At 44.5% G+C, this 25,112-nt stretch overlaps 1 protein-coding gene across 1 annotated transcript in view; it reads right to left on the bottom strand.

The window, feature by feature from the left end:
• The window catches only part of LOC142489354 (S-adenosyl-L-methionine-dependent tRNA 4-demethylwyosine synthase TYW1-like), a 109,088-nt gene that overhangs the window by 52,374 nt on the left and 31,602 nt on the right, over nt 1-25,112 (bottom strand). The window contains exon 8 of the mRNA XM_075589939.1: nt 3,024-3,141. Within this exon, the coding sequence (XP_075446054.1) occupies nt 3,024-3,141 (118 nt within the window). The remainder of the gene's footprint in view (nt 1-3,023; nt 3,142-25,112) is intronic.

The raw sequence follows: 25,112 nt of genomic DNA, 5'->3' as shown, positions 1-25,112 counted from the left end.
CATGTACGTAGCGCTTCACAGCAGTATTACACGTGACCTAATAATATAACAGAATGGGAATAAGCGCTTGAGACACAAGATGAACATTAAGAAAAGGAGCTTACAATCTAAGTGGTAAGTAGGGAGATCTTACAGAGATAGTAAGGAGATCTTACAGAGATAGTACAACGGAGTACAACTATGAACAGAGACCCAAAAAACAATTGTATTCCATCATAAATTAAAGCTGCAGATCACTGCGGAAATACCGGAAATTGAAATGACTATCCCCCATTGGACCAAAGTAAGGTAATGGCAGCAGTGTTTAGTACAGTGCTTCTCAACTCTCTCCTCTACACACCCCATGCAGGCCACGGTTTATGAGTAACCAACGGATAACTGTATTTCATCGATTACTTGTAATATATGGTCTGGCTAGGACGACACCAGGTTGGGAAATGCTCTATTTATAGGTTAAATGTGAACACTTTGTGGACCAAATAATACGCTGGTAAATTGTCAAATCCCCAATTCAGTTGTTCTCTGGTTAAAGAATGTACAATGCCGTCATTATCTAATCAGACAGAACTGTAAGAACGCATTTCAGTGGACCCCTTAAAAATGTAAATATATTCCTTATATACAAGCTAAAAACAAGTAAAGGTTTCCCTTTAGGAGTGAATTCATCCAAGTAATCCTATTACATGAAGTGTACAATAATTCTCCTGAGTAGATGAACAGCTGCTTCTACCTTTCTTGGATGAATGTGATTGATGCAGAATCATTTAAAAATCGAGCCAACAGGTGTGTCCAGAGGGAGACTAATGACAGTTAAAAGTGTAGTAAATATGAAGGGAAAAATTAACCAAAGATTTGATGGTAATTTGATAAATCGCCATGGGATAAAACATTGGCCTGTCTGATAGTCATACAAATTAAACTTGTACTATACATTTCCAGAATGCTGCAAATCCCACGTTAACACAATTTAATAACCCAAAAATGCTGGCAAAGGTGTTGACTGAGGAAGTAGAGCGACTTGTATATTAAATTAAGTAATAAAAAGGTGCTGTCCAACTTAACTGATATTGGAAACAGAGAGAAAACATTCAGTAACAGCATCTCTACCCTTTTTAAAGGAGCAATCTAATTTTTTTTTCTTTTCATTTTTGAAGACAAGATTGAAGCAATAACCCCTTTAAATTTCAGCTCCGAAGACCCCCTTAGTCCAGAGAAATTTACCTCCAAAAGGGGTGCTGGTATCTCTCTCTGCAATTTAAAGCTCCTGTATCACATGAGCCAATAGGAAGCCGCACCGGGCACCGTTATAGCTTCCTAGTTGCCTGCAGGGCCCGGGAGCTTTGAAAATCATACATAATATAAACCCTGGAGTGGCTACGGGCATCCGCTATGGAGATCTTTCCAAAAGCAGGGGGTCACCAGAGCTGAAAGTAATGAGGCTCAGCTCCGGAGAGGAGGCCCCCCTGCTTCAAGTATGTATGTTTGTATGTATGTAAACGCTTGGATTGCCTCAATAGCATGTGTTCAATAGCACAAGGAACACTAGATAGTGTGCAAAGTGGAATAATTTCTTTTGGCGTTTGAACCACTCAAGTTTGAATTCAGCAGGGATTAAAAAATGTGCAGTGATCATGGCTGAATTATAAAGAAATCGATCGAAAGATCACAATGATCCTAAAAAACTAAATAACTCTCCCAAATATAAAAAATTTCATTTGATATAAATAATTACAATGATAAATATAAAATTTCACACTGTATGTCATCAAAATATATATATATATCAGTATGCAATATATTTTCTTCGCTACTCACCGAGCAAGGTGCTCTTTTCCCCTCCCAATTTACAGAAGCCCTGACATACAAACATGAGTTGTGACTCTGGGCATTGATGCATTGTGAGATCCATTTCCTGGTGTCGGCAGTGAATTTACTTTGCTTGAAAGCAATACATCCCTTGGCAATGAGTCTTCAAGACACAGTTAATCTTTCTCAGTCTCACTCTCTAAAATCACAGATAAAAGTCACCAAAGATCAAGTGGAAAACCCGATACTTCAGTCCAACCATGATTTTCACTTTGTCTTACAGAGGAAGCCTAACTTTTTATTTACACAGTTTACTGTGAAATTGCACTGTAGTTATCTAGATGGGGACATTTTAAGGGCTTGAGGGTAACACACGTCAGGTTTTTAAAACCGTATACGGCTATGTGCATATAATGAGATCTATATCTCTCATCTCTGAAGATGTACATTGCCACTGTAAAGCATGTATAAAAATATACAAGATGCGCATCAATTTAAAAAAAAAATTTTTTTTTAAATGTGCCGCCACGGCAGGACTGCCCACTATAAAGATCATAACATATTACATTTTTAACAATGACATTACGCAATTGATGGCTCCAGCAGACATCAATATGGTAATTGATAGCGGCAACATCATGAGACGTGATGGGGTGGGGACATTCATTACCAGCACTGGACAAGTCCAATGATGTCTGGACTGGTTCAGTGGCATGGAAGTTACAAATCATATTTCCTCAGTACAAGCGCATCGATAAATATCAAATACTGTATGTCCAAATGCATGGCATATCCCCAAGCAAAAAGATGAAACTATTTTGGATAGATCTAATTTAATGTCATTGGGCACTTTAAAAAGATCAGAAAACCAGACAGAAAACCAGACAGAAAACAGGCTATACGGTAACTCCAATAACGCATGCATGCGTGATCACACACACACCAATATCTAAGTTGAAACTCTTGGTTATTTTTACATGTAAGGCTGATATGGTCTGGAGAACTTGATTCTCATTTGTATATGACTTGACACAGGCTCGAAATCCTATTCTTTGCAATATGCAGTGTGCATTACCTGAAAGTATCTATCGCCATAGGGAGTGAGGACCTCTAGCCTCTTCATTACACATTGCATTACTTATTCCATTCCGTTTATTGCCTGGCAGGATAGTCCTGTCACTGACACTTCATGCATTCCGTTCTCATGCTCACTGTACCTTGTTTAGTGAGGGCCTCCTGGAGAGCAGGAGTAATCATTTCTCTTGTTTCCTTGGCTTCAGGACTCTGCAAAGACTTGCTCATCTTCCCAGCCTCCTCATTAACATCTCGCGCTCTCTGTTCAGAATAAGATTAGAAAAAGTAAGCAGGGACCGTTCTGAGAGCAAGCCCTCAAAAAAGTCAGAAATCCAAGGCAATCTGGACAGAGGGTAACATAAAGAGGCACTCCTGGTAACAGTGTGTTTTGTTTTTAATAGGTTTGAAGCAGGGAGTTTCCGTAGCGGAGTCACATTAATTTCAGCTCTGGGGACCCCATGCTTCCTGAGATAGTTACCTCGGAAGGGGGTGCTGAAAGCAGCCCAGACGGGGCTTAAATGTCCCGCAACCGGAGGGCCAATAGGAAGCGGTGATGTCATCCCTTGTATCTTCCTAATGGCCCATTGACACAGGAGCATTAAACTGCAGAAATACCGGCAGCACCTACGGAGGCAAATTTCTCGGGAAGCAGGGTGTCCCCGGAGCTGAAATCAACATGGTTCAGTTACGAAGACTACCTTCTTCAAAACTATTTTTTTTTTAAATCATAAATAAGTGCTCTATTAACACCTCTGACACGAGACAAAATAAAACTTTTTAGCTAACCATTTTTAGTTAACCTTTCTAACTCATCAATATACAGGAATGAGGAGCTCCTCATGTAAAGGACTCTAATATGGACTATGACGGAGTTAGAGATCAGTGCACGCAGCATGGCCCAAAATTCGACATTTCAGTCAATAAACTACTTTATGATATATTTTCTCCGAGCAAAGAAGGATTTGGGAAACTGAAACTGTATAAAAGGTGCACTATGTAATTAACAAGTGCAGCATATCATCACTACAGTCAGCCTTACCTGAGCAGGAAAAGGTGGGACAATAGAGAGATTCTGATTCATTTCAACAGATATACAACTTGCTTCCTTCCCTCCACTATTTGTCTTTTTTTTCGCAGGATCACCTTCCTCTCCTTGTCACAATTTTAATTTTTTTGTTCGATTGGTACATATAGCAAATATTCAACTTGGAAAACATTATTTGCTTCTTTTGATTAAGACCTTTTAAGTTGTGAACAGTATTTGTTTTACCATTTGTATTTTAAAAATATATCTGCTTGTAATTAAGATTTTGTTCATTAAAGGAGATGGCTGCTATTTCATAGCTCTGATATAATGGCAGTAATAACAGGAGTTGTAACCAGAAATGTAAAAAATAAAAACAGTGTATTGAATATTTGTCTTACACCCCTTCCCCGGGTCGTTATAGTAGAAGTGGGAATTTCTGCACTAACACTTCCATTGAATAAAACAAAAATGTGCTGCGTTTTTAATGGGATATATTATATTATCTGTTGGAAGACTAATGTTCTATATGCATTCCTAAATCTCAAAATCTTTTTGGTGGTACTGTATTTTTTAATAAACAGCTGCACAAATGTTATGATTTCCAGTATGTGTGTGTGTGTGTGTGTGTGAATATATATATATATATTGTGACAAACGGCTTACTCCGGGGCTCCGCCGTCTGTCCGGGACTGTTAGAACACGGTCTTTTAGGGTAGGTTAAATGATGAGACGTCACGTACTGTTCCTTTAAACAGGCTATGCCTGGTTTATTCAGTCCCAGGCACTGAGACTGCCACAGTTTAAACAGAAAACAAAGCCAAACAAAAAGCTGCTCGTCTGAGCGATAACTTAAACTTAGATGTCCCTGACTCAGAGTTGGAAGTGGCTTGTCCACTTCCACCAACAAAATAAGTACCTTTGCAGTCTTTAGACAAACTAACAGAATGAATGAAGCGATTTGGGAAAGAGGCTTTCTCACCCCTCTGCAGTTCAGCAGCCTTCCAGGCTCTTGGGCGGGGCCCAGAGGAAACAGGAAACAGGTCTTATATACCTGAACTCTAATCAGCATGACAGGTGACAGAAAACAGGCAGCAGACAAACTGTGGAATGGAGTGCCTGTTCCACGAGGCTGCCCTGTTCAGCTTAGACAGGACAGAAACTGTTCAGTATCCTGGGAGCCCTGTATATGGAGTTTATTACCAACCCCTGGTTTCTGTCACATATCCTCCCCCCCAGCTCAGACCTCGAGGGGTGAGCGACCATGGATATTAGGGAGTGCATCCTTGACAACCCGTCGGCATTGCCATGTTTGTGCCCCGACCTGTGTTCCACAGAAAATTTAAAGGGCTGTAAGCTTAGGAACCACCTGGTCACCCTAGCGTTCTTCTCCCTATTTTGACACATCCAGGTAAGGGGTGCATGATCTGTGACCAATCGGAACTTTCTCCCCAACAGATAATACTTGAGTGTCTCTACAGCCCACTTTATTGCGAGACACTCTTTCTCGACTATGGAGTAATTTTTCTCCTGGGGATTTAGTTTCCTACTTAAATAAAGGATGGGGTGCTCCTCCCCTTGAGACTCCTGGGAGAGTACCGCCCCCAGCCCTACCTCAGATGCGTCGGTTTGGACTACGAACTCTTTGGAGAAGTCAGGTGTGACCAACACTGGTTGGGCACAGAGAGCTTCTTTCAGGCTTCTAAAGGCCTGTTCGGCTTCGGGGGACCACTTTACCATTAGCGGTCCTCTTGCTTTTGTGAGGTCGGTTAGTGGGGTTGCCTTAGTTGCAAAATTGGGAATAAACCTCCTATAGTAGCCAATTAACCCCAAAAAGGTCCTTACTTGTTTTTTTGTGACTGGCCTTGGCCAATTTTGTATCGCCTCTACTTTGAGTGTTTGTGGTTTGAGTAACCCTCTACCAATAGAATACCCCAGATACTTGGCCTCCTCCAGACCAATAGTGCATTTAGCGGGGTTAGCAGTTAGTCCAGCAGACCGAACTGCGTCGAGCACAGCTTGGACCTTTGGAAGGTGGGACTGCCAATCTTCACTATGGATTACCACATCATCCAGGTAGGCGGCAGCGTACCGAACATGTGGTTTTAAAATTTTATCCATCATTCTTTGGAATGTGGCGGGAGCTCCATGTAAGCCAAAAGGCAGCACCTTATATTGAAAGAGGCCGTCTGGGGTTGAGAAGGCTGTTTTTTCTTTTGCCCTTTCTGTGAGGGGAACCTGCCAGTACCCTTTTGTTAGGTCTAGGGTTGTGAGATATCGGGCTTTGCCCAGTCTCTCTACAAGTTCATCCACCCTGGGCATAGGATAAGTATCAAATTTTGACACCGCGTTTAGTTTCCGGTAGTCATTACAAAACCTTGTTGTACCGTCTGGCTTTGGGACTAAAACTATAGGGCTGTTCCACCCACTTTGGGATTCCTCAATTACGCCTAGTTTTAGCATTTTTTTAACCTCTAAACTTATAGCCTCTCTCTTGGCCTCTGGGATTTGGTACGGTTTAAGGTTAACTCGGACCCCCGGTTCAGAGACTATGTCATGTTTAATTACGTTAGTTTTACCTGGCTGTGTAGAGAAGATTTCTTTGTTCCTTCTCACTAAACTCTGGACCTCTCGTTTCTGATGCACGGACAGTGTTTCAGCTATGCTAACCTCTGGGTCAGTTTCTTGATTCTCTGACGGACCTGGGGGTACTAGGGTTAACAAGACCTCTCTATCTTTCCAGGGCTTGAGTAGGTTTATATGGTAAATTTGCTCAGGTTTCCTCCTACCTGGCTGCCTTACCCTATAATTTACTTCTCCCACTCTTTCCAAGACCTCATATGGCCCATGCCATTTAGCAAGGAATTTACTCTCCACGGTGGGAACCAGAACTAGTACCCTATCACCTGGAAAAAAAATTCTGACCCTAGCACCCTTATTATACGTATTCCTTTGTGCTTCTTGAGCTTTCTCCATGTGTTCCCTCACTATGGGTAGGACTGCAGCAATGCGGTCCTGCATTTGGGCAACATGCTCTATTACACTTCTGTAAGGGGTAACCTCGTGTTCCCAAGTTTCTTTGGCTATATCCAGTAAGCCCCTTGGATGTCGGCCATACAATAGTTCAAACGGGGAGAAGCCTGTGGATGACTGGGGAACTTCCCTAATGGCAAATAACAGGTATGGTAACAAACAGTCCCAGTTTTTCCCATCCTTATCGACCGCCCGGCGTAACATGCTCTTTAAGGTTTTATTGAACCTTTCCACTAAACCATCTGTTTGTGGATGATAGACTGAGGTTCTGAGATGCTTGATTTTTAGGAGTTTACATAGCTCTTTTGTTACTTGGGACATAAATGGTGTTCCCTGGTCAGATAAGATCTCTTTAGGAATTCCGACCCGGGAAAACAGAAGTACTAACTCTTTTGCTATGTTTTTAGCAGAGGTGCTACGTAGGGGAACTGCCTCCGGATATCGGGTAGCATAATCTAATATTACCAATATATGCTGATGTCCCCTAGCAGACTTTATTAGGGGTCCTACTAGATCCATAGCAATCCGGTCAAATGGTACCTCTATTATGGGAAGGGGTACCAATGGGCTGCGGTATGCTTTGAACGGGGCGGTGATCTGACATTCTGGGCATGAGGAACAATAGTTTGTAATTTCTGCCAGAACCCCAGGCCAATAAAAGCTTCGGAGAACCTTTTCTTTTGTCTTTTCCACCCCTAGGTGTCCCCCCAATGGATGACTATGTGCGAGGTGTAATACTACGTTACGGAATGTCCGTGGTACCAACAATTGTTTAGTTGTAACTGATTTTCTTTTATCAACCCGATATACTAGGTCGTTCTCTACCTCGAAGTAGGGGTAAGCAAGTGACCTATCTGGTTGGCCATGAGTACTATTCTGGTCCCGTATATTTCCCCTTGCTACCGCTAATGTGGGGTCCTCCCACTGGGCCTTCTTAAAACTCCCAGGACTGACCTCTAGGTCAGCGAGGGTCTTATCCTGTACTGGGGTGGTAAGTGCCTGATCAACATCTTGATTTGGGGTATTCCCTACCAAAGTAGTGATGGGGAAGGGAATTTCACAGCACTCCTCCTTTTCCCCTTTCTTATTTGGGCCCTCGTCAACCTCCATTTCTGAAAAAGGGAAAGGATTTGTTTCTTCTAACACTTCGTTATGGTCTGCTATTGAACTCTGGGCGCTATTCTGAGCTGGGGACCACATTTTTAGAAAATGGGGAAAGTCGGTCCCTATTAACACATCATGTGCCAGTTTGGGTACAACACCCACCTTGAAATCTAAAGAACCAAATTCTGTTTCAAAAAAAACATCAACAGTGGAATATTCATGATTATCCCCATGTATACAACAAATTGCCACTCTTTGTGAACTGTTTACCTGTTTCTTCTTAATGGGCAATAGGTATTCGGACACTAGTGTGACCATACTCCCAGAGTCAAGAAGTGCCCGAACCCTCTTACCATTAACCTTTACAAATGCCCACAGATGGTTATTCAAGGGGTCCTCTGGGCTAGGGCCCATACATTGGGACAACAGCGAATAAGGTTCCACGCTGTTGCATTGCATGGGCTCATCATGTAGTGGGCAGATTTTTGCTGTGTGGCCCCTCTCATGACAATTTACACATTTAGGTACATAGTCTGTGTCCCACTTAGAGCCTTTTCCCGGCTCCCCATGTTGGCTATTGCCCTTAGTGTGCGAACCACTGTTGCAGGTGCTGCGTGAAGGTGGTCGCCGCTCTTCAGCTCCCCTTAACCCCGGTACCCTTTTACCGTCTCTGGAAGAGTCCTGGAACCTCGGGTAGTGGGGTTGCTCCACGACTGTGGGTTGTGGGTGCTCTCCTGCTGCATTGTACCTTTCTACGAGGGCCACAAGCTCATCCGCATTGTGGGGGTCACTCCGACTGACCCAATGGCGTAAGGCAGAGGGAAGTTTCCTCAAGAACTGGTCCATGACCAACCGTTCCACGATGTGGCTTGCTGAGTTGATCTCGGGTTGTAGCCACTTCCGGGCGAGGTGGATGAGGTCATACATCTGGCTTCGGGTGGCTTTATCCATCGTGAAGGACCATGCGTGAAACCTTTGGGCGCGAACAGCCGTGGTTACGCCGAGGCGGGCGAGGATCTCGAACTTCAATTTTGCATAGACGTTAGCTTCGGCTGGCTCTAGATCAAAGTAAGCCTTCTGGGGTTCGCCGCTTAGGAAGGGTGCGATTAGACCAGCCCACTCAGCTTCTGGCCATCCCTCTCTCTGTGCCGTGCGTTCAAACGTGAGAAGATAGGCTTCCACATCATCCGAGGGTCCCATCTTCTGAAGGTAGTGGCTTGCCCTGGTCATTTTCGGAACTGGGGCTGCCGCTGCCAGTGGAAGGTTACTGATAGTCTCCCTCAGGATCTCGAGTTCCTGCTGTAAGCCCTGAGCGAACCTCTGTTGCTCCTCTTTCAGCAAGCGGTTTGTCTCTTGCTGGTTTGCATTCGCCTGTTGCAGGGCTTCATTCGCGTCTCTCTGGACAGCGACATTGCGTACCAGCGCACTCACCACGTCTTCCATCTTGTTTGGAGAGAGAGAAAAAAAACCTTTTTTTTTTTTTTCTTTAAAGTTCTTTAACCCCCAGACCTTTTAGTGTTCTGCCCGCATTCTCCACCATATGTGACAAACGGCTTACTCCGGGGCTCCGCCGTCTGTCCGGGACTGTTAGAACACGGTCTTTTAGGGTAGGTTAAATGATGAGACGTCACGTACTGTTCCTTTAAACAGGCTATGCCTGGTTTATTCAGTCCCAGGCACTGAGACTGCCACAGTTTAAACAGAAAACAAAGCCAAACAAAAAGCTGCTCGTCTGAGCGATAACTTAAACTTAGATGTCCCTGACTCAGAGTTGGAAGTGGCTTGTCCACTTCCACCAACAAAATAAGTACCTTTGCAGTCTTTAGACAAACTAACAGAATGAATGAAGCGATTTGGGAAAGAGGCTTTCTCACCCCTCTGCAGTTCAGCAGCCTTCCAGGCTCTTGGGCGGGGCCCAGAGGAAACAGGAAACAGGTCTTATATACCTGAACTCTAATCAGCATGACAGGTGACAGAAAACAGGCAGCAGACAAACTGTGGAATGGAGTGCCTGTTCCACGAGGCTGCCCTGTTCAGCTTAGACAGGACAGAAACTGTTCAGTATCCTGGGAGCCCTGTATATGGAGTTTATTACCAACCCCTGGTTTCTGTCACAATATATATATATATATATATATATATATACATACATACACACACACACACACACACACACACACACACCTACGTATATAGAGATATAGATATACATACACACACACGTGTGTGTGTAATATATATGTAGCCATGCCTGGCTTGGCTACTAATCTGCCCTCTCTGACACACAAGCCCTGGTAACAGTGCAGGCAGTGTCAGGACCAATCCAGGGTTTTTCCCACTAGCAGCAGCTCCCTTGAGTGACAGGGGAGGAGGTGGGCTAAGGCATGTGTTCTGCTCAATAAGGGGCTCAGATCATGGACCTTCCTCCTCGGTATTTAAGGGTCTGCAACACTAAATGTGGTCAGTTGTCTCACCCTTTGAGAGAGACTGGTATCACACAGAGGTGTACATGGCTCTGGCACCTGCTGTCCCCTCCCCTTGGGGAATGGGGGGGGGGTGATTACCATACCTCTGGCTCTCATAGGGAGTCAGGGAAGAGCAAGGACCATCGTTGGTGCCCTAGGCCAGTGGTGAGAGTCCAGGGACCATCCTGAGGCTGGAGGTCGATTGAACTGTGAATGCAGATGCTGGTTGTATGCTGTATATGCGGAGGAAGAATAAAGAGTGTTCCTGTTAAAATATACTCCTGCCGTGTGAGTGCAATCTATTCGGGGGAGTAGTGAGAGTTCTTCTGCAGGGATTGCCTTCAGATCCCTGAAGCCTGTCCTGATGTCCCCACTACCATCAGCGGATACCTCAGTATCCTGTAAGCCAGCAGGTACCAGCATCAGCTACACACCTGGTAGCAGGGCAAATCTCCCAGAGGGTGGGGGAAACACCGCTACATATACACACACACACTAATTATATATACATACACACACAAAGTATAATGTGGGTGTGTGTGTGCGCGCGCGCGTTGCCGTTCTGTGGCTAACGAAATGCTTTTATCTGTGCATCCCCCCCTCCCCTCCACCCCCCTCCTAAACCCCTCCTCCACCCCCCCTCCCCGCCCCCTGGTTTTGCGGTGCGCGGGGGCAGCAGCAGCAGCATGAGGAGGATGCGGCAGCCGTGAGTATTTTTTTTTTCAATAGCAGGATGCCGGGGGCGGGGCTTAGTACCGGGGAGAGAGGATGTGCTGATCTAAAAGAGGTGTGTGTGTGTGTGTGTGTGTGTGTGTGTGTGTGTGTGTGTGTGTGTGTGTGTGTGTGTGTGTAAAACGGGCTGGTGGGAGATGGGTGTGAAAAATGGGCTGGTGGGGGGTGGGTGTGAAAAACGGGCTGGTGCAGAGGTGGGGGGGGTAGGCTGCTGACATGTGAGGGGGGGGTGCTGACATGTGAGGGGGGGTGGGGTGATGACATGTGAGGGGGGGAGGGGTGATGACATGTGAGGGGGGGTGGGGTGATGACATGTGAGGGGGGGTGGGGTGCTGACATGTGAGGGGGGGTGGGCTGCTGACATGTGAGGGGGGGTGGGCTGCTGACATGTGAGGGGGGGGTGGGCTGCTAGCATGTGAGGGGGGTGGGCTGCTGGCATGTGAGGGGGGTGGGGTGCTGGCATGAGAGGGGGGGTAGGCTGCTGACATGTGAGGGGGGTGGGCTGCTGGCATGTGAGGGGGGGTGGGCTGCTGGCATGAGAGGGGGGTGTGGGCTGCTGACATGTGAGGGGGGGTGGGCTGCTGACATGAGAGGGGGGTGGGCTGCTGGCATGTGAGGGGGGGGCTGCTGACAGTGAGGTGCAGGGGGGGGAAGTGATGTGAGGTGCAGGGGGGGGAGAGAGTGATGTGAGTTGCAGGGGGAGGGTATGATGATGTGTTGCAGGGGGGGAGAGAGTGTCATATTGAGGGGAGGGGGAAAGAGTGTCATATTGAGAGGAGGTCGAGAGTGTCATATTGAGAGGCGGGGGAGAGAGTGTCATATTGAGGGGAGGGGGAGAGAGTGTCATATTGAGGGGAGGGGGAGAGTGTGTCATTTAGGGGAGGGGGAGAGTGTCATATTGAGGAGAGAGAGAGTGTCATATTAAGGGGAGGGAGAGAGTGTCATATTGAGGGGAGGGGTATAGTGTCATATTGAGGGGAGGGGGATAGTGTCATTGAGGGGAGGGGGAGAGTGTCATATTGAGGGGAGGGGGAGAGAGTCATATTGAGAGGAGGGGGAGAGGGTGTGATTTAGAGGAGGGGGAGAGAGTGTCATATTGAGGGGAGGGAGAGAGAGTGTCATATTAAGGGGAGGGGGAGAGTGTCATATTGAGGGGAGGGGGAGTGTCATATTGAGGGGAGGGGGAGTGTGTCATATTGAGGGGAGGGAGAGAGAGTCATATTGAGAGGATGGGGAGAGGGTGTGATTCAGGGGAGGGGGAGAGTGTTATATTGAGGGAAGAGAGACATGGGGGGTTGCTGACTTGTGGAGGGGGATGCTGACATGGGATGCTGACTTGGGGGGGGGGGGCTGCTGACATGGAATGGGCTGGGGGATGTGGAGGGGTGTTGTGTGTTTGATGTGGAGGGGGGTATTGTGTGGGTGTGGGTGAGGGAGAGAGATGGGGGTATGAGAGATAGATGGGAGTATCGTAAAGGTTGATAGTGAGGGGTTCTGGGGGAGATATGAGGATGATGATGATGATGAGAGGTGCTGGAGGAGAGATGATGATGATGATGATGATGATGATGATGATGATGATGATGATGATTTAACCCGTGCGGCCCAAATTTTTTTTCCTTGGAGCAGTTTGGCCCTTCTCACTTTACGAGTTGGGCAGGCCTGGTGTAGATAATATGTGGTCCCTATTGGTATATAGGGATAGAATTACATTGTACATATGTATGTGTAAGAGGCAGCTGTGTGTGCATTCATATAGTGCAGTATGTATAGAGATGGCCTTTAGCACTCATAGGAAGAGAGTTCTCTTGTTTCAGAGTAGTGACTCATGAAGCTGCGGTCTCGGTTAGGCCATCGCTAAGTGTCCAGAACAGTTGCATAAATGTGTATTCTAAGATTACATTTGAGTATGGCCACCTTCAGATCGTTCATCTTACAGCCAGAGTCAGAGAAATGTTCGCCGACAGGACTGTTTCATTTCAAGTGTGATGCTGTGGCGATGCAGATTCATTCTCTTGTTTAGCCCCTGTCCTGTCTCACCTATGTAGTAGCAGCCCCATGGGCATTTCATGCACATGATGAGGTACACGACATTGCTGGAGGAAAAGGTGAACCTTCCTCTGATTTTGTACTCCATATTCCTGTGTGGTATTTGTATTGTGCCCGTTGTGTGGAGCATTGCGTGGTTTTGCATCTCGCGTCCTGGCATGGTCTTGTCCCGCCTTCAGTTGTACTGTTGAATACTTTACTCCTCACCTTCATTTTTTTTAGATTATGGGGTTGTGTGTATGATAATAAGGGTGTTTCAGGGAAGATCTGTTGCAGTCTTGTTTCTTCCTGGAAAATGGGTTGCAGTTCCATGGCGATCTTGCGTAGGGCTTCTAGGTGTGGGTTATATGCGACCACCAAAAGGTACCCTGTCGCTCGTCTCTTTCTGTCAGTATTCAAAGAAATCACTTCTTGGTATTTTGGTGGCTTTGTGGATTTGCTGGTCTACAATTCTGTGGCTATATCCACAGTTTATGAAATTCGATCTCAAGGCTGTAATCTGCTGGACTCTGCCTGCTGTGTCGGAGCATATCCGGTTGTATCATATGGCTTGACTGTTGATGATTGCATGCTGAGTGTGTGTGGGGTGGAAGCTGTTGTCCCTCAAACAGCTGCCTCTGTCTGTAGTTGGTTGTTTTTTTATAGTAATGGTGGTGTCTGGGAAATATACTTTGTCCGGGGAATGGGGGAGTTTGAGGTTGATGGTCGGGTAGAACATATTGACGTTCTCATGGAACTGTATGAGGTCCTGTTCCCCAGAGGTCCAAATCAGGAGGAGGTCATCGATGTACCAAAAGGTATGTAAAGGTTTTCACGTGACTGGTGGAAAGAAAGTCACTTTCCAGTTTTGCGCAGAACAGATTGGCATAATGTGGCGCCATCCGAGTGCCCATAGTGGTCCCGGTTGTCTGGAGGTATGTGTAATTTCCAAATGTGAAGTAGTTAATGTGACGGTGAAGGGGTACCCAGGCCATTAAATAAAGGTATTATGCCCGGGTGGGTGCCCCCGAGTCATATTGGGCATGTAGAGTGTCAGCTCTGCAGCCCACTAATGGCTGCAACCCTGTAATTGTGTTAGAATAGTCTGTGTCCCCCGCTAGGAATAAGGGGACCACATGTATAAGTCATGTAACAAGGTTCCCTTCAGTCATATGGGGTAAATGTGAAGTGTCAGCTCTGCAGCCCACTGCTGGCTGCAAGCCTGTAAATGGGTTAGAATTGTCTGTGTGTGTCCCGCTAAGCATAAGAAGACCAAATCATTATACTAAGTTACATTGTATGAGTGTGGTCGCAGTAATGTATTCCTTCCGAGTATTACAACAATGTTTCACTGCCAAACCGCAAAGAGGAAGAAAAAAATGTTTTAACTCTAGCCGCTTTTTCACACAGCACAGAAGCGGGGAGCTAACTTAGGTTAGGACTATGCGAGTGCTATGAAATTTGGTGTGAGTGCTGCTGGGGTACAAACAGTAAAGCAGTTATGTTTTCCTTATTATTTACTTTTATACAAAGTCATGAATGAAAGCTCCTCTCTTTTTAGTGCATTAAAGTTATGAGAGTAAAGAAATTAACATTCAGACAGCCGGGGCAGCAGATACATTGGGGATTCACAAGTACAGTATATGACCGGCAAGTCCAGGGAGTGAATCATGCGGACTTCTGAGGCACCCCGCGGATGCGTCGCCAGGCTGTCGGCAGAAGTCCGGACTTATAGACAGTGACAAATCAGTGTTACTTTAGGATGAGTTATTATAAACATTTTGCCTAGCAGATGTCCAGATGTCCGGGACAGAGGTAGACATTCCGCAGCCAGAGAAGTGGGCTTGATTAGGTATGCTAAGCGGCTCAGGTGTGATGTTAGTGCATGACCCTTGGCATACCATGAAGCCCCTGCCCGGCTGCATGAACAGTTGGCAACTCTGCCATAGGGTGGGGGTTTGGTTCCCATGTCGAGATTGGCTGCACATAGTACAGATAGGCTTTGAATAGCTTTAAAAGTCTGTGCAATCAGTGGGGAAGGGAGATTCATCTAAGATACATCGTGCAGTACAAAGACTATTCCATCGTAAGTAAGATTTGTGCCCTGCTTCAAGAGTTCGTTAGAACTGAAGGATTTGCGAACAAATCCTGCAAGGACAGAACGAAAAGATTACTTTCGACAGAGAAACAGGGGTCGCATGCGGCACCCCTAGCCAAAGGCTGTTGCACAACTCTATTTGCGCACCAACCCCGCTCCTGGGAATTCGTGTCTGGAGACTTTATTTCTGTGAAGTTCGTTCCGTAAACATTTTATTTCATTTTGCCCCGTTCCAGTAAGTGTTTATTCGTGTTATTTTGTAAATCAAGCTGTGTGTGTTTCTCGTGTAAATCACAATTTATTTTGTCTCACGCTTTGTTCAATCAAAGAATCCGGTAATTAAGGTGTTAAAAGCATAGGTCTCCCGTGACAGGTATGGGTCAGAATAAATTCTATGCATTTAGTCACAGTCCCTGTGAGGGCTCCTGCGGTCCCAGAAAGTATCTGCAGGCTGAAATCCCATCTTTGTGGGGGATGTTTGTGTAAAGTGATTCTACATCCATGGTTGCTAGTAGTGTTCCTGTTGGGAGGGGGCCAATGGCATTAAGTTTGTTTAGCAGGTCAGTGGTGTCCTGGATATAGCTGGGTGTGTTCCTGAAAAGTGGTTTTAGAATGCCTTCCACCCAGCCAGAAATATTCTCAGTCATAGTGCAAGATCCGGAGATAATAGGGCATCTGCTGCCAGAATCACTCTACTCTTTCCTAAATCTGTCTCCGCATCTCCCCTCCTGAAATCCCTCTCCTGGCTTCCGATTAAATCACGTATCTCACACTCAATTCTCCTGCTCACTTTTAAAGCTTTACATTCTTCTGCCCCTCCTTACATCTCAGCCCTAATTTCTCGCTATGCACCATCCCGACTCTTGCGTTCTTCTCAAGGATGTCTTCTTTCTACCCCCTTTGTATCTAAAGCCCTCTCCCGCCTTAAACCTTTCTGCCCCACACCTCTGGAATGCCCTTCCCCTCAATACCCGACTAGCCCCCTCGCTATCCACCTTTAAGACTCACCTTAAAACACACTTGCTTAAAGAAGCATATGAATAGCACTGGATAATCATGGACACATGATACATAAAGCTTGGCCCCCTGCAGACGCACTTACTAGAATTCCCTCCTACTGTCTCTGTATGTTCTCCCTACCTACCAATTAGACTGTAAGCTCCTCGGAGCAGGGACTCCTCTTCCTTAATGTTACTTTTACAGTATGTCTGAAGCACTTATTCTCATGATCTGTTATTTATATTATTTATTTATATGACATGTATTACTACTGTGAAGCGCTATGTACATTTATGGCGCTATATAATTAAAGACATACAATACAATACAATCCAGAGTTACCCTCTTTGTGAATTTAAGGGAGTATGTATAATGTTCCAGGTTTTGGGTTAGCTGGTATCAGGTCCAGAATTTGTTCCCGTGTGGATCGGGAGTGTTTTAATGAGCCTGTTGAGTTCTCTCGTGACAATGACAATGCACAGGGCTTTCAAAACCTTACTAGTTTCTTCCTCAAGTGTACAGTACTGAATTTAAAATCAATCACAAAAACGTAATAGAAATCTATTTGAGTGTAAGAGTTACCTATTCCGATAGATATTGCCTTGCTAAATTGTTAAAATAATAAAAGTTAGTATAATGCCTGGTCATCCCATAATACCCGGATCCCTGCCCAATAGGCGTTACTTTTTCTCCCACCGCTACTCGTTAGTTCAGTGCGCGTCTTTCCCCGCCTGTCAAGCGCTGAGATGATTTAAAAAAAAAAAAAAAACAGACTATAGCAGTCAAACAGGAGACACCATTCAGCTCGAAACATTTGCAAATCATTTATCACTCATTATGACATCACATTTTCATAGTGATTTTGGCGTCCTGTATTATAAAAACTTAAAATGTGGCAATCCTAAGTGTACGGTCAGAAGGTATCACAACGTACAACTAATCTGCTCTTCCCCAGGACCGGTATCTTTTTGCTTTTATCTTTATCAGCATAAAAAGAACTGCACAAGATACATTTCTTGCTGCCAAAACGTCCCTATTATGTAGCCAGCCCAAAGTCACACGAAAGGACACTTCCACCAGACTCAGACCTTTAGAAATGCAGAGGGAGTCTCAAAATTAACACTTACGTCAACTTTTAACCACTTAATAATCCCTAACAGTCAGTCATACTAGGAAGAGAGGAGGCAATATAAGCACGCGAGTGCAATAAACGAGAATACAATCAAGTTTAAATAACAAACAGGTACAGGTAAACCCCGTTATAGCGCGACCCGTTATAACACGGTTTTCACGTGGCTCCCGTTTTTAAAAAAAAAACACACACTCTCACTGCACACTGCACACACTCACAGGACACTGCACACACTCACAGGACACTGCACACACACACTCACAGGACACTGCACACACACACTCACAGGACACTGCACACACACTCACACGACACTGCACACACACTCACAGGACACTGCACACACACTCACAGGACACTGCACAGCACACACACTCACAGGACACTGCACAGCACACACACTCACAGGACACTGCACAGCACACACACTCACAGGACACTGCACAGCACACACACTCACAGGACACTGCACAGCACACACACTCACAGGACACTGCACAGCACACACACTCACAGGACACTGCACAGCACGCACACACACACTCTCCCCCTACCCCCCCCCCCCCCCACAGGATATAATGTCTGTGGTGTAGAGCAGAAGAAGCTATCAGACACACAGACACACAGACACACAGACACACAGACACACAGACACACAGACACACAGACACACAGACACACAGACACACAGACACACAGACACACAGACAGGGCAGGCTCCCCTGGCGTCCCTGAAAAGTTTGCGATTGAGAGCAGGAGAAGCTGCTGTGCGGGTGATCAGCGGACATGTGAGTAAAATTGCCATGGAGAGGAGGCTGCAGCCCTGAGCCTCGCACTCTCCAAGCACTGCCTGCAGCTCTCTGACTGCTGGGGAGGAGGGAGGAGGGAGGAGGGAGGAGGGAGGAGTAGCACAGTGCAGCACAGTGCGATGATGCGATCCCAGCTCTCCCCCCTCTGTAGACACGGAACCCCGGGCGCGGCGGCCATTTTTAAATTTGTTTAATTAATTTATTTATTTTATTTAATTGGCGCGACCCCGTTTGTAGCGCGGTCGGATCGGGTGGCCCCCGAGGAACGCGCTATAACGGGGTTTACCTGTATGTCTCCTGTCCGTTAGAGATTAGACTGAATTATGTTGAATTAGAATGTCCTATATTGACAAATCTCCAGCAATGAGATTGCTATTTGTCAAACCCCAAGTTCAGGGCTGCCCCAAAGCAAAGTCAATGAAGGAAACTGCCCTGGGGGGAATAACCAAGTGACTGCAGTTTGTTCTATGTTACGTCTAGAAATTAATAATTTAATGTGTGGCTCTTTTTTCCCCATCTTTGTATTTGTGTAATCACACTTAGCAACTGTGCTGTGGATCTTCTGCTAGAATACGCCAGTATATGTATTTATAATTTATTTATAAAATGTTTTACCAGGAAGTAATACATTGAGAGTTACCTGTCATTTTCAAATATGTCCTGGGCATAGAGTTATATAAGCCCGAGTCTAACAGTCTATACCTATATACGTATTGTATGAGTGCGTGTATGCCCTGCGTGTGCCAGTGCACGCCTATAATCAGTGAGTATATGTGGATCAATGTATGAGCTAAAGCGGAGTTTGGCGTGCCAATATTAAATGATCGTCTATACCAAGAGGCCTTCAGCCATCCAAGCTGATGCCCTTCCTAAAATTAACTTAATGCATACCTTAATAGTGCGATGTATTAAATATTTCACATCAAATATAAATGGTGAACAATTTAAGATTATGTGTTGGCCTCAAATGTTAAAATGCCCTTTGCTCCAACCAGCATTACTTTAACTAAGCGGCGGCACTACGCAAGATCACCCTATAAAGGTGTCTCCTGGCGCTAAAGGTATCGTCTGTCATAACAGTAACTATGAGCCATCGGCTTTTATTTTTCACAGGTTTTCAAATAACAAAACAAATGAATAAATAACAAGTTTTAATATCCTCTTTTTTTTTTTTTTTTTTTTACAGAGGGTTTGTTTAATTAGGATTGACGCTGGGGGTCTTCAGGAGATGAATCGCGTTAATTTCAGCTCCGGGGGGCTCCGTTTCCCGAGAAACTTCGGAAGCAGGTGCCGGTATCTCAGATCTGTTTAAATGTCCCACATCACACGGGCCAATAGGAAGCCGCGACCTCATCCCTTGCGGCCCACGTGACGTTCGACATTTAAACCGATCTGTGATATCGGCACCTGCTTCCGAAGTATCTCGGGAAACAGGGAGCCCCAGAGCTGAAATTACTGCAGTTCGGCTCCGGAGAGCCCCTGCTTTAATCCTATGTAACAAAATAAATAATGGTCCCTAGGAGTGCTTAAACATGCAACAGTTACACTAGCCCCAATGCACCTCCAGTGACGTTACTTAGTTCATTTAGATATTATCATATCAAAATTCGAAATAGACAAAATATCATTGAAAGGGTTTAACGTATCTATCTATCTATCTATCTATATATATATATATATATATATATATAATCATTAAGTTCAATCATTTGGCCAAAAACAGTTAAATAAGCCTGCCACCACGTTAAACCCTGTCAATGTTTCAATGATATTCTGTCTATTTTAAATTTTCCGTAATACAGAGAGAAAAGATGAAACAAAACCATGATCTAGTCAATAGAATGGATAGCGTGACATGTATGTGATGTCTAAGAGGTTATAATATAGAACCATTATATGTGCTATACTCGTGATACAGTGCAATTAAAACTTTTTTTTTTTTTAAATTAAACGGGTGGGAGGGAATTCGAAGGACAGTATATAATCGTAGTGGAGGAACCTGCTGACAAGTCTACCTTGGTTGCAGGCTTAACATGTGTTAGCCAAAATATTGAACTAAATGACCCAGAAGAATATATATATATATATATATATATATATATATATATATATATATATATATATATAGATTAACTATATAAATGGTCATATTGGATGTGAATTTGTGTTTCTGTTTATTGTACAGAGCTACATAAAGGAAACAAAGTTCGGGGATGCAAATCTGGACTGAAAGCAACACAAACACATTTTTTTCATTGTTAACCACATGATGTGATTCTATTACTGGAGGCCTCAAAAGTCTGCAAGGAAACCAGGGAGGGGGGAAACAGTGATTAAAATTAACCGACTGATAAAAAAAATGGTGTGCTTTCCGTGCAAAATTAGCATTTTATCCATCGGATTAGTCCTTTAGCTGAAGCATCTGTTCACAATTTACATTTGTTTCTCCAATACAGAAAGCAGGCCTCGAAGTAGATTGTGATAATATCTCCTCTTTACAGTGTGTTACCAGTATTAAACCCGTAATAGTTTGAAAAGTATAGTAAATGGGGGAGGTGTACAGCCATTTTCCATTTATTTGGACATTTTGCTTGTATCTTTTACATTTGAATTCTGCACAGTGTGCAATCTGCGATAGATTTCCTAGGAAACACAGGGAGAGATGGTCATCTCATTTTTCAAGTGTGTCTTGGGAAGGTAAAGAAAGTGATCACACGCAGTGCACGTGACAAAGCCTGGAAGGAAAGCCACGACCAATGAAATTACAAGAGCAGAACGTAACATCTAGTCCCTGCAGCTGGGGGAAACAGACTGCAGAAATTTCCATGGAGCTGCTGTGGCTGCCTGCCCCTTCCCCAGTGCCACAGGAACAAATGTCCATGGGACCAGGGAAGGCGAGTCAGTATACATCTGTACTTCACTCCTCTTCCCATGGCTGCTGGCTCAAGTTTGTACTGGTCACTTGAATCCTGTGCTTCTCTACTCTGCATCCTGTGTCCAACAAACCCCTGCTTGCGGCTTCCACACCGCCGTGATCCTGGTCTGCTACACTTTACTGTTTCAATTGCAACTAAACCCAGGAGGTAACTTGCAAGTTTATACCTTGAGGCCTTCTAAATGCTGCTTGTGGCATTAGTGCCCACGACCCTCTTCAATTATTTCTCAAATAATTATTTTTTTTGTATAGCCCTGACCATGTACATAGCGCTGCATGTAGAGACTTGCTGGCACAGGAGTGGCCCCCACACAGATTGCAATCCCTATTGGTGCCTGAAGCACAGGGAGATCAAGCAGCTTGTCCAAGGTCAAAGGAGAGCAGACACTGACTCAAACCAGGCTCACCTGCTTCAAAGACAGTGACATTACCACACAGCTAATCCTTCAGAAAGTGATCATAGCAAACATTACCTACTCACACGCTGCTTGGGCAGCAGAGCAAAAACCCATCAGCAACACAGACATAGAAATATATTCCAGGCAGTATCCTTCCTGCATTTGTTTCATATTTGAATGCAGAAAATGTATGTTTACATGGATTTTAAAAGTTACTGGTAAAAGCTTCTGTGTGCGGTGTGAGGATATCAAAACCTATTAGAGGAGATGCCTTCCCCCAACAAAAAAAACCCAACAAAACAGAACAGATCCACATTTTGCTGTTATAGCTTCATGTAAAAAAAAAAAAAAAGCTGTTTACAAATCAATCTGTTTTATCACATAAAATAGCATAGTTGAGGGCAGGTTAATGGAAGGAGAGAACTGATTAACAACAACCTTCTAGTAGGAGACTAACTATGGCCAATGAGTGCAACAAAGGCTGTCCAATAATTACACTTTCATTGTGTCACCTAGAAACGACTGCATTTTTTTATTTTTTATTAAAGCAAGTAAATATCACTTCAGTTGAATATTAGAAAATAACGTTGTGAGCTTTGTGTGTCCTCTATGCCAACTCCTCTGAAGTACACTCATCAGATAAACATAAAACCTAACCAGCGTAGCTTTAATGCTGCAGACTGTGGCCATTAATCAAATGTCTACCATATTTCAACATGGAGCCCTTCGCACAGCTGGTGCACTGTGATAACCCTGAACTGCTATTTCAATCCATTGGCTGTTCCTGGGGAATTGCTTTAAAGAATTAACCTTTTATTTTATTTTTTAGAACTATGCAGACAGGAATAAAATCGCTTTTAACTCCAGGGAGCGGAGGGAGGAGAGTTTGAATATTCACTCAGGATGCGTGCATTTTCCTGATTTGTGAAGGTTGATAACTGCTTATAGGCAGAAGAGATTAGTTCAAATGAAAGAGCAAGGCACGAGGAAATGATTTTGTCACCGTGATCTGTAACTGGCAAGCAAGTAATCAGTCCAAGGATCTTCTCCCTGTAGCTATTTTGCAGTGGAGCATACTAGAGCAGGTTCCCAGCACAGCGGCTACAAAAATAGCAAATGTGGATGGAAATGGAGTCCAAGACTTCAGTATCAAACACTAGCCCTGGCAAATACAATATTTACCATGTAAATGTTGGTAGGAGGAGTACACAGAGCGCAAGAACTCCTCTCGTAGGTAAATGCATTCACCCACGAGAGGAGTTCTTGCGCTCTGTGTACTCCTCCTGTTGTCTATTGAGAGATTGTGAAATTCCTCACACCAGCAGCATCTCCTCTTGGGGATATCATGATTTTGTGATTTTTTTGTGATATATTATTGGGTTTGCGCTTACCTTCTCTTGCACCATGTAAATGTTCGTGCCTGCGGCACAGGGAGATGAGACTAGGTACGCGCATATAGTGCGCGCGACGGCGACGCGACAGATTACGTCACCCGTCGCCACCCGCAATAGTTGTATTTCGCTTTGCAGCGATGTCGCAAGCGAGCTTGCCCTTAATTGGTTCAGAGGCTGTCACATGTGGCGACAGCCTCTGAAAAATCAAATTTGACCGGCTCCCAAATTTCGTGTCGCCATGAAACTATATACTAAGCCACAAAACTACTATAAGCGCACGCAACGGCGGCAATACATTGGTTTTGCCGCGACGTCGAGTCGCCGGCACTATAAGCGCAGCCTAGGGAAGGTCACAAGATGAGGTGGCACTGGAATTCAAAAATGGACTTCACCTGCTTCTAGGGGAGTGTAATCACCACTGAGTGACTCCTATAGTCTCGGTCACAATTTTTGCATTGAAATCGTGGGACAGGCAGGATACACAATTATGCCCCAGCCCATGTCATCCCCCTCACCCCTCCACAGCACTGAGATACAAAAAGGACAAAGAGGCTAGTCCAAATTTCCTGTACCAAAGTATCAAAATGGTCAATCTTTGCCCAATTCTTTCAAGGTCATCTTTTTTTTTTTTTAACCCCAATAGCATAACTTTGTACTGTATTTATATTTGTACAAAAACTTACTTTTCACAGCATAAATATGACTTAATATTTCTAAATTTACAGGCGTAAGACATCTGTCCTAATGCTTAATAAATGCAGGTCATCTTTTAAATGATGCACTGTACAGCTACTTTTTTTGGAGGCCACTTTGACCACCAGTTAAAATCAAATCCCGCCAAATGACCAAACCTGCAAATAAAAACAAAAAAAAGTGATGGAAACACTGACTTTGCAACTTTATAAAACAGTGATGTGGCCTCCATTCACTTGTCTTGGGCTGCACCGTTAAATAGGGCACATGCACAAGTCTCCGAATTGGCATATTGGAATTGGCATATCCATTTTAAATAGTTGATATTTCACATTATATGTTCTGCCTCAGAAGAGGAATAGATTGACTGACTTTCATTTAGTATGTGGATGGGAAAAAAAAAAAGTTTGGAAAAGACTCAAGTGCCGAGCTCTCTGTTAGCACAAAGGTTAAGACCATGCTCACGCAGCGATAAAATTCTGACTTCATTGCTAGCCGAGTCCCAAGCGATGGCCTCAGTATAAAATGTCAACCGCACAGTTATGAATAGCTTTGTGGAGTGTGTAATTTTACACTGGGGAGTGAGGCGGGCATAGCACAAAGTTACAGCAAACCTCACTTTTACATGTCCCTATTAAGCAAAAATATGCATCTTTGCACATGCAAATGTCATCGGCTTTGCAGCTACCCCAGAGGAACAACGTTTTTATTTAGGCGAAGTCATTCAAAATGCCAAACCATTTCTCTGCGTGTGGCATTACACGTATATATGAGATACAAGATAGGAGATCCCAGGGTCCGAATTGTTCTCACTCCATTATGACAAAGTGAGAATATGACTTAAGGGGGGGGGTCTGACACAACAGCACTGGGATCTAAGCAACCATTTTAAGTCAGCATCCATCTTAGGTGCTTGATATTGTCTGTATGAAACTTGGTATGGACGTTAGTTTAAAATACATTTTTTTCTGCTGACGTTCCAATTGGTATTGAGCGTTTCACTTAAGCCACAAGACCTTGAGCAGAAGAGGAAAGTGCCAATGTTATGAAAATATGAGACAGATACGCACTTTCTCGCATTCCGATGGGGGGGGCCCCATGATGTTCCGTATGTAGAGGAAAGGACAACGGCTTGTATAAGGAATATTGCTGAATCATTTCATTTAGGCATCCCATAATGTTATTAACTCAATGTGTTCATGTTCATATTTTGTTTACGTAGTGACGACACGCAACCTTGTATAGGGGGCGTGGGTTTAGTATTTTGTGTATAAATAAGGCCTGTATGCCACCATGTCGTTGGGAGAGTTTTATTTTGAAACTCTCCTCTGCGTGTGCACCGCACAAAGCAATAAACGTATCTGTCATTCTGCAAAACATATCCTCAG

This window comes from Ascaphus truei, chromosome 3 (genome assembly GCF_040206685.1).
Source record: "Ascaphus truei isolate aAscTru1 chromosome 3, aAscTru1.hap1, whole genome shotgun sequence".
NCBI lineage: Eukaryota > Metazoa > Chordata > Amphibia > Anura > Ascaphidae > Ascaphus > Ascaphus truei.
Note: the sequence above shows the minus strand (reverse complement) of the source record. Positions and strands in the feature narration are given on the sequence as shown.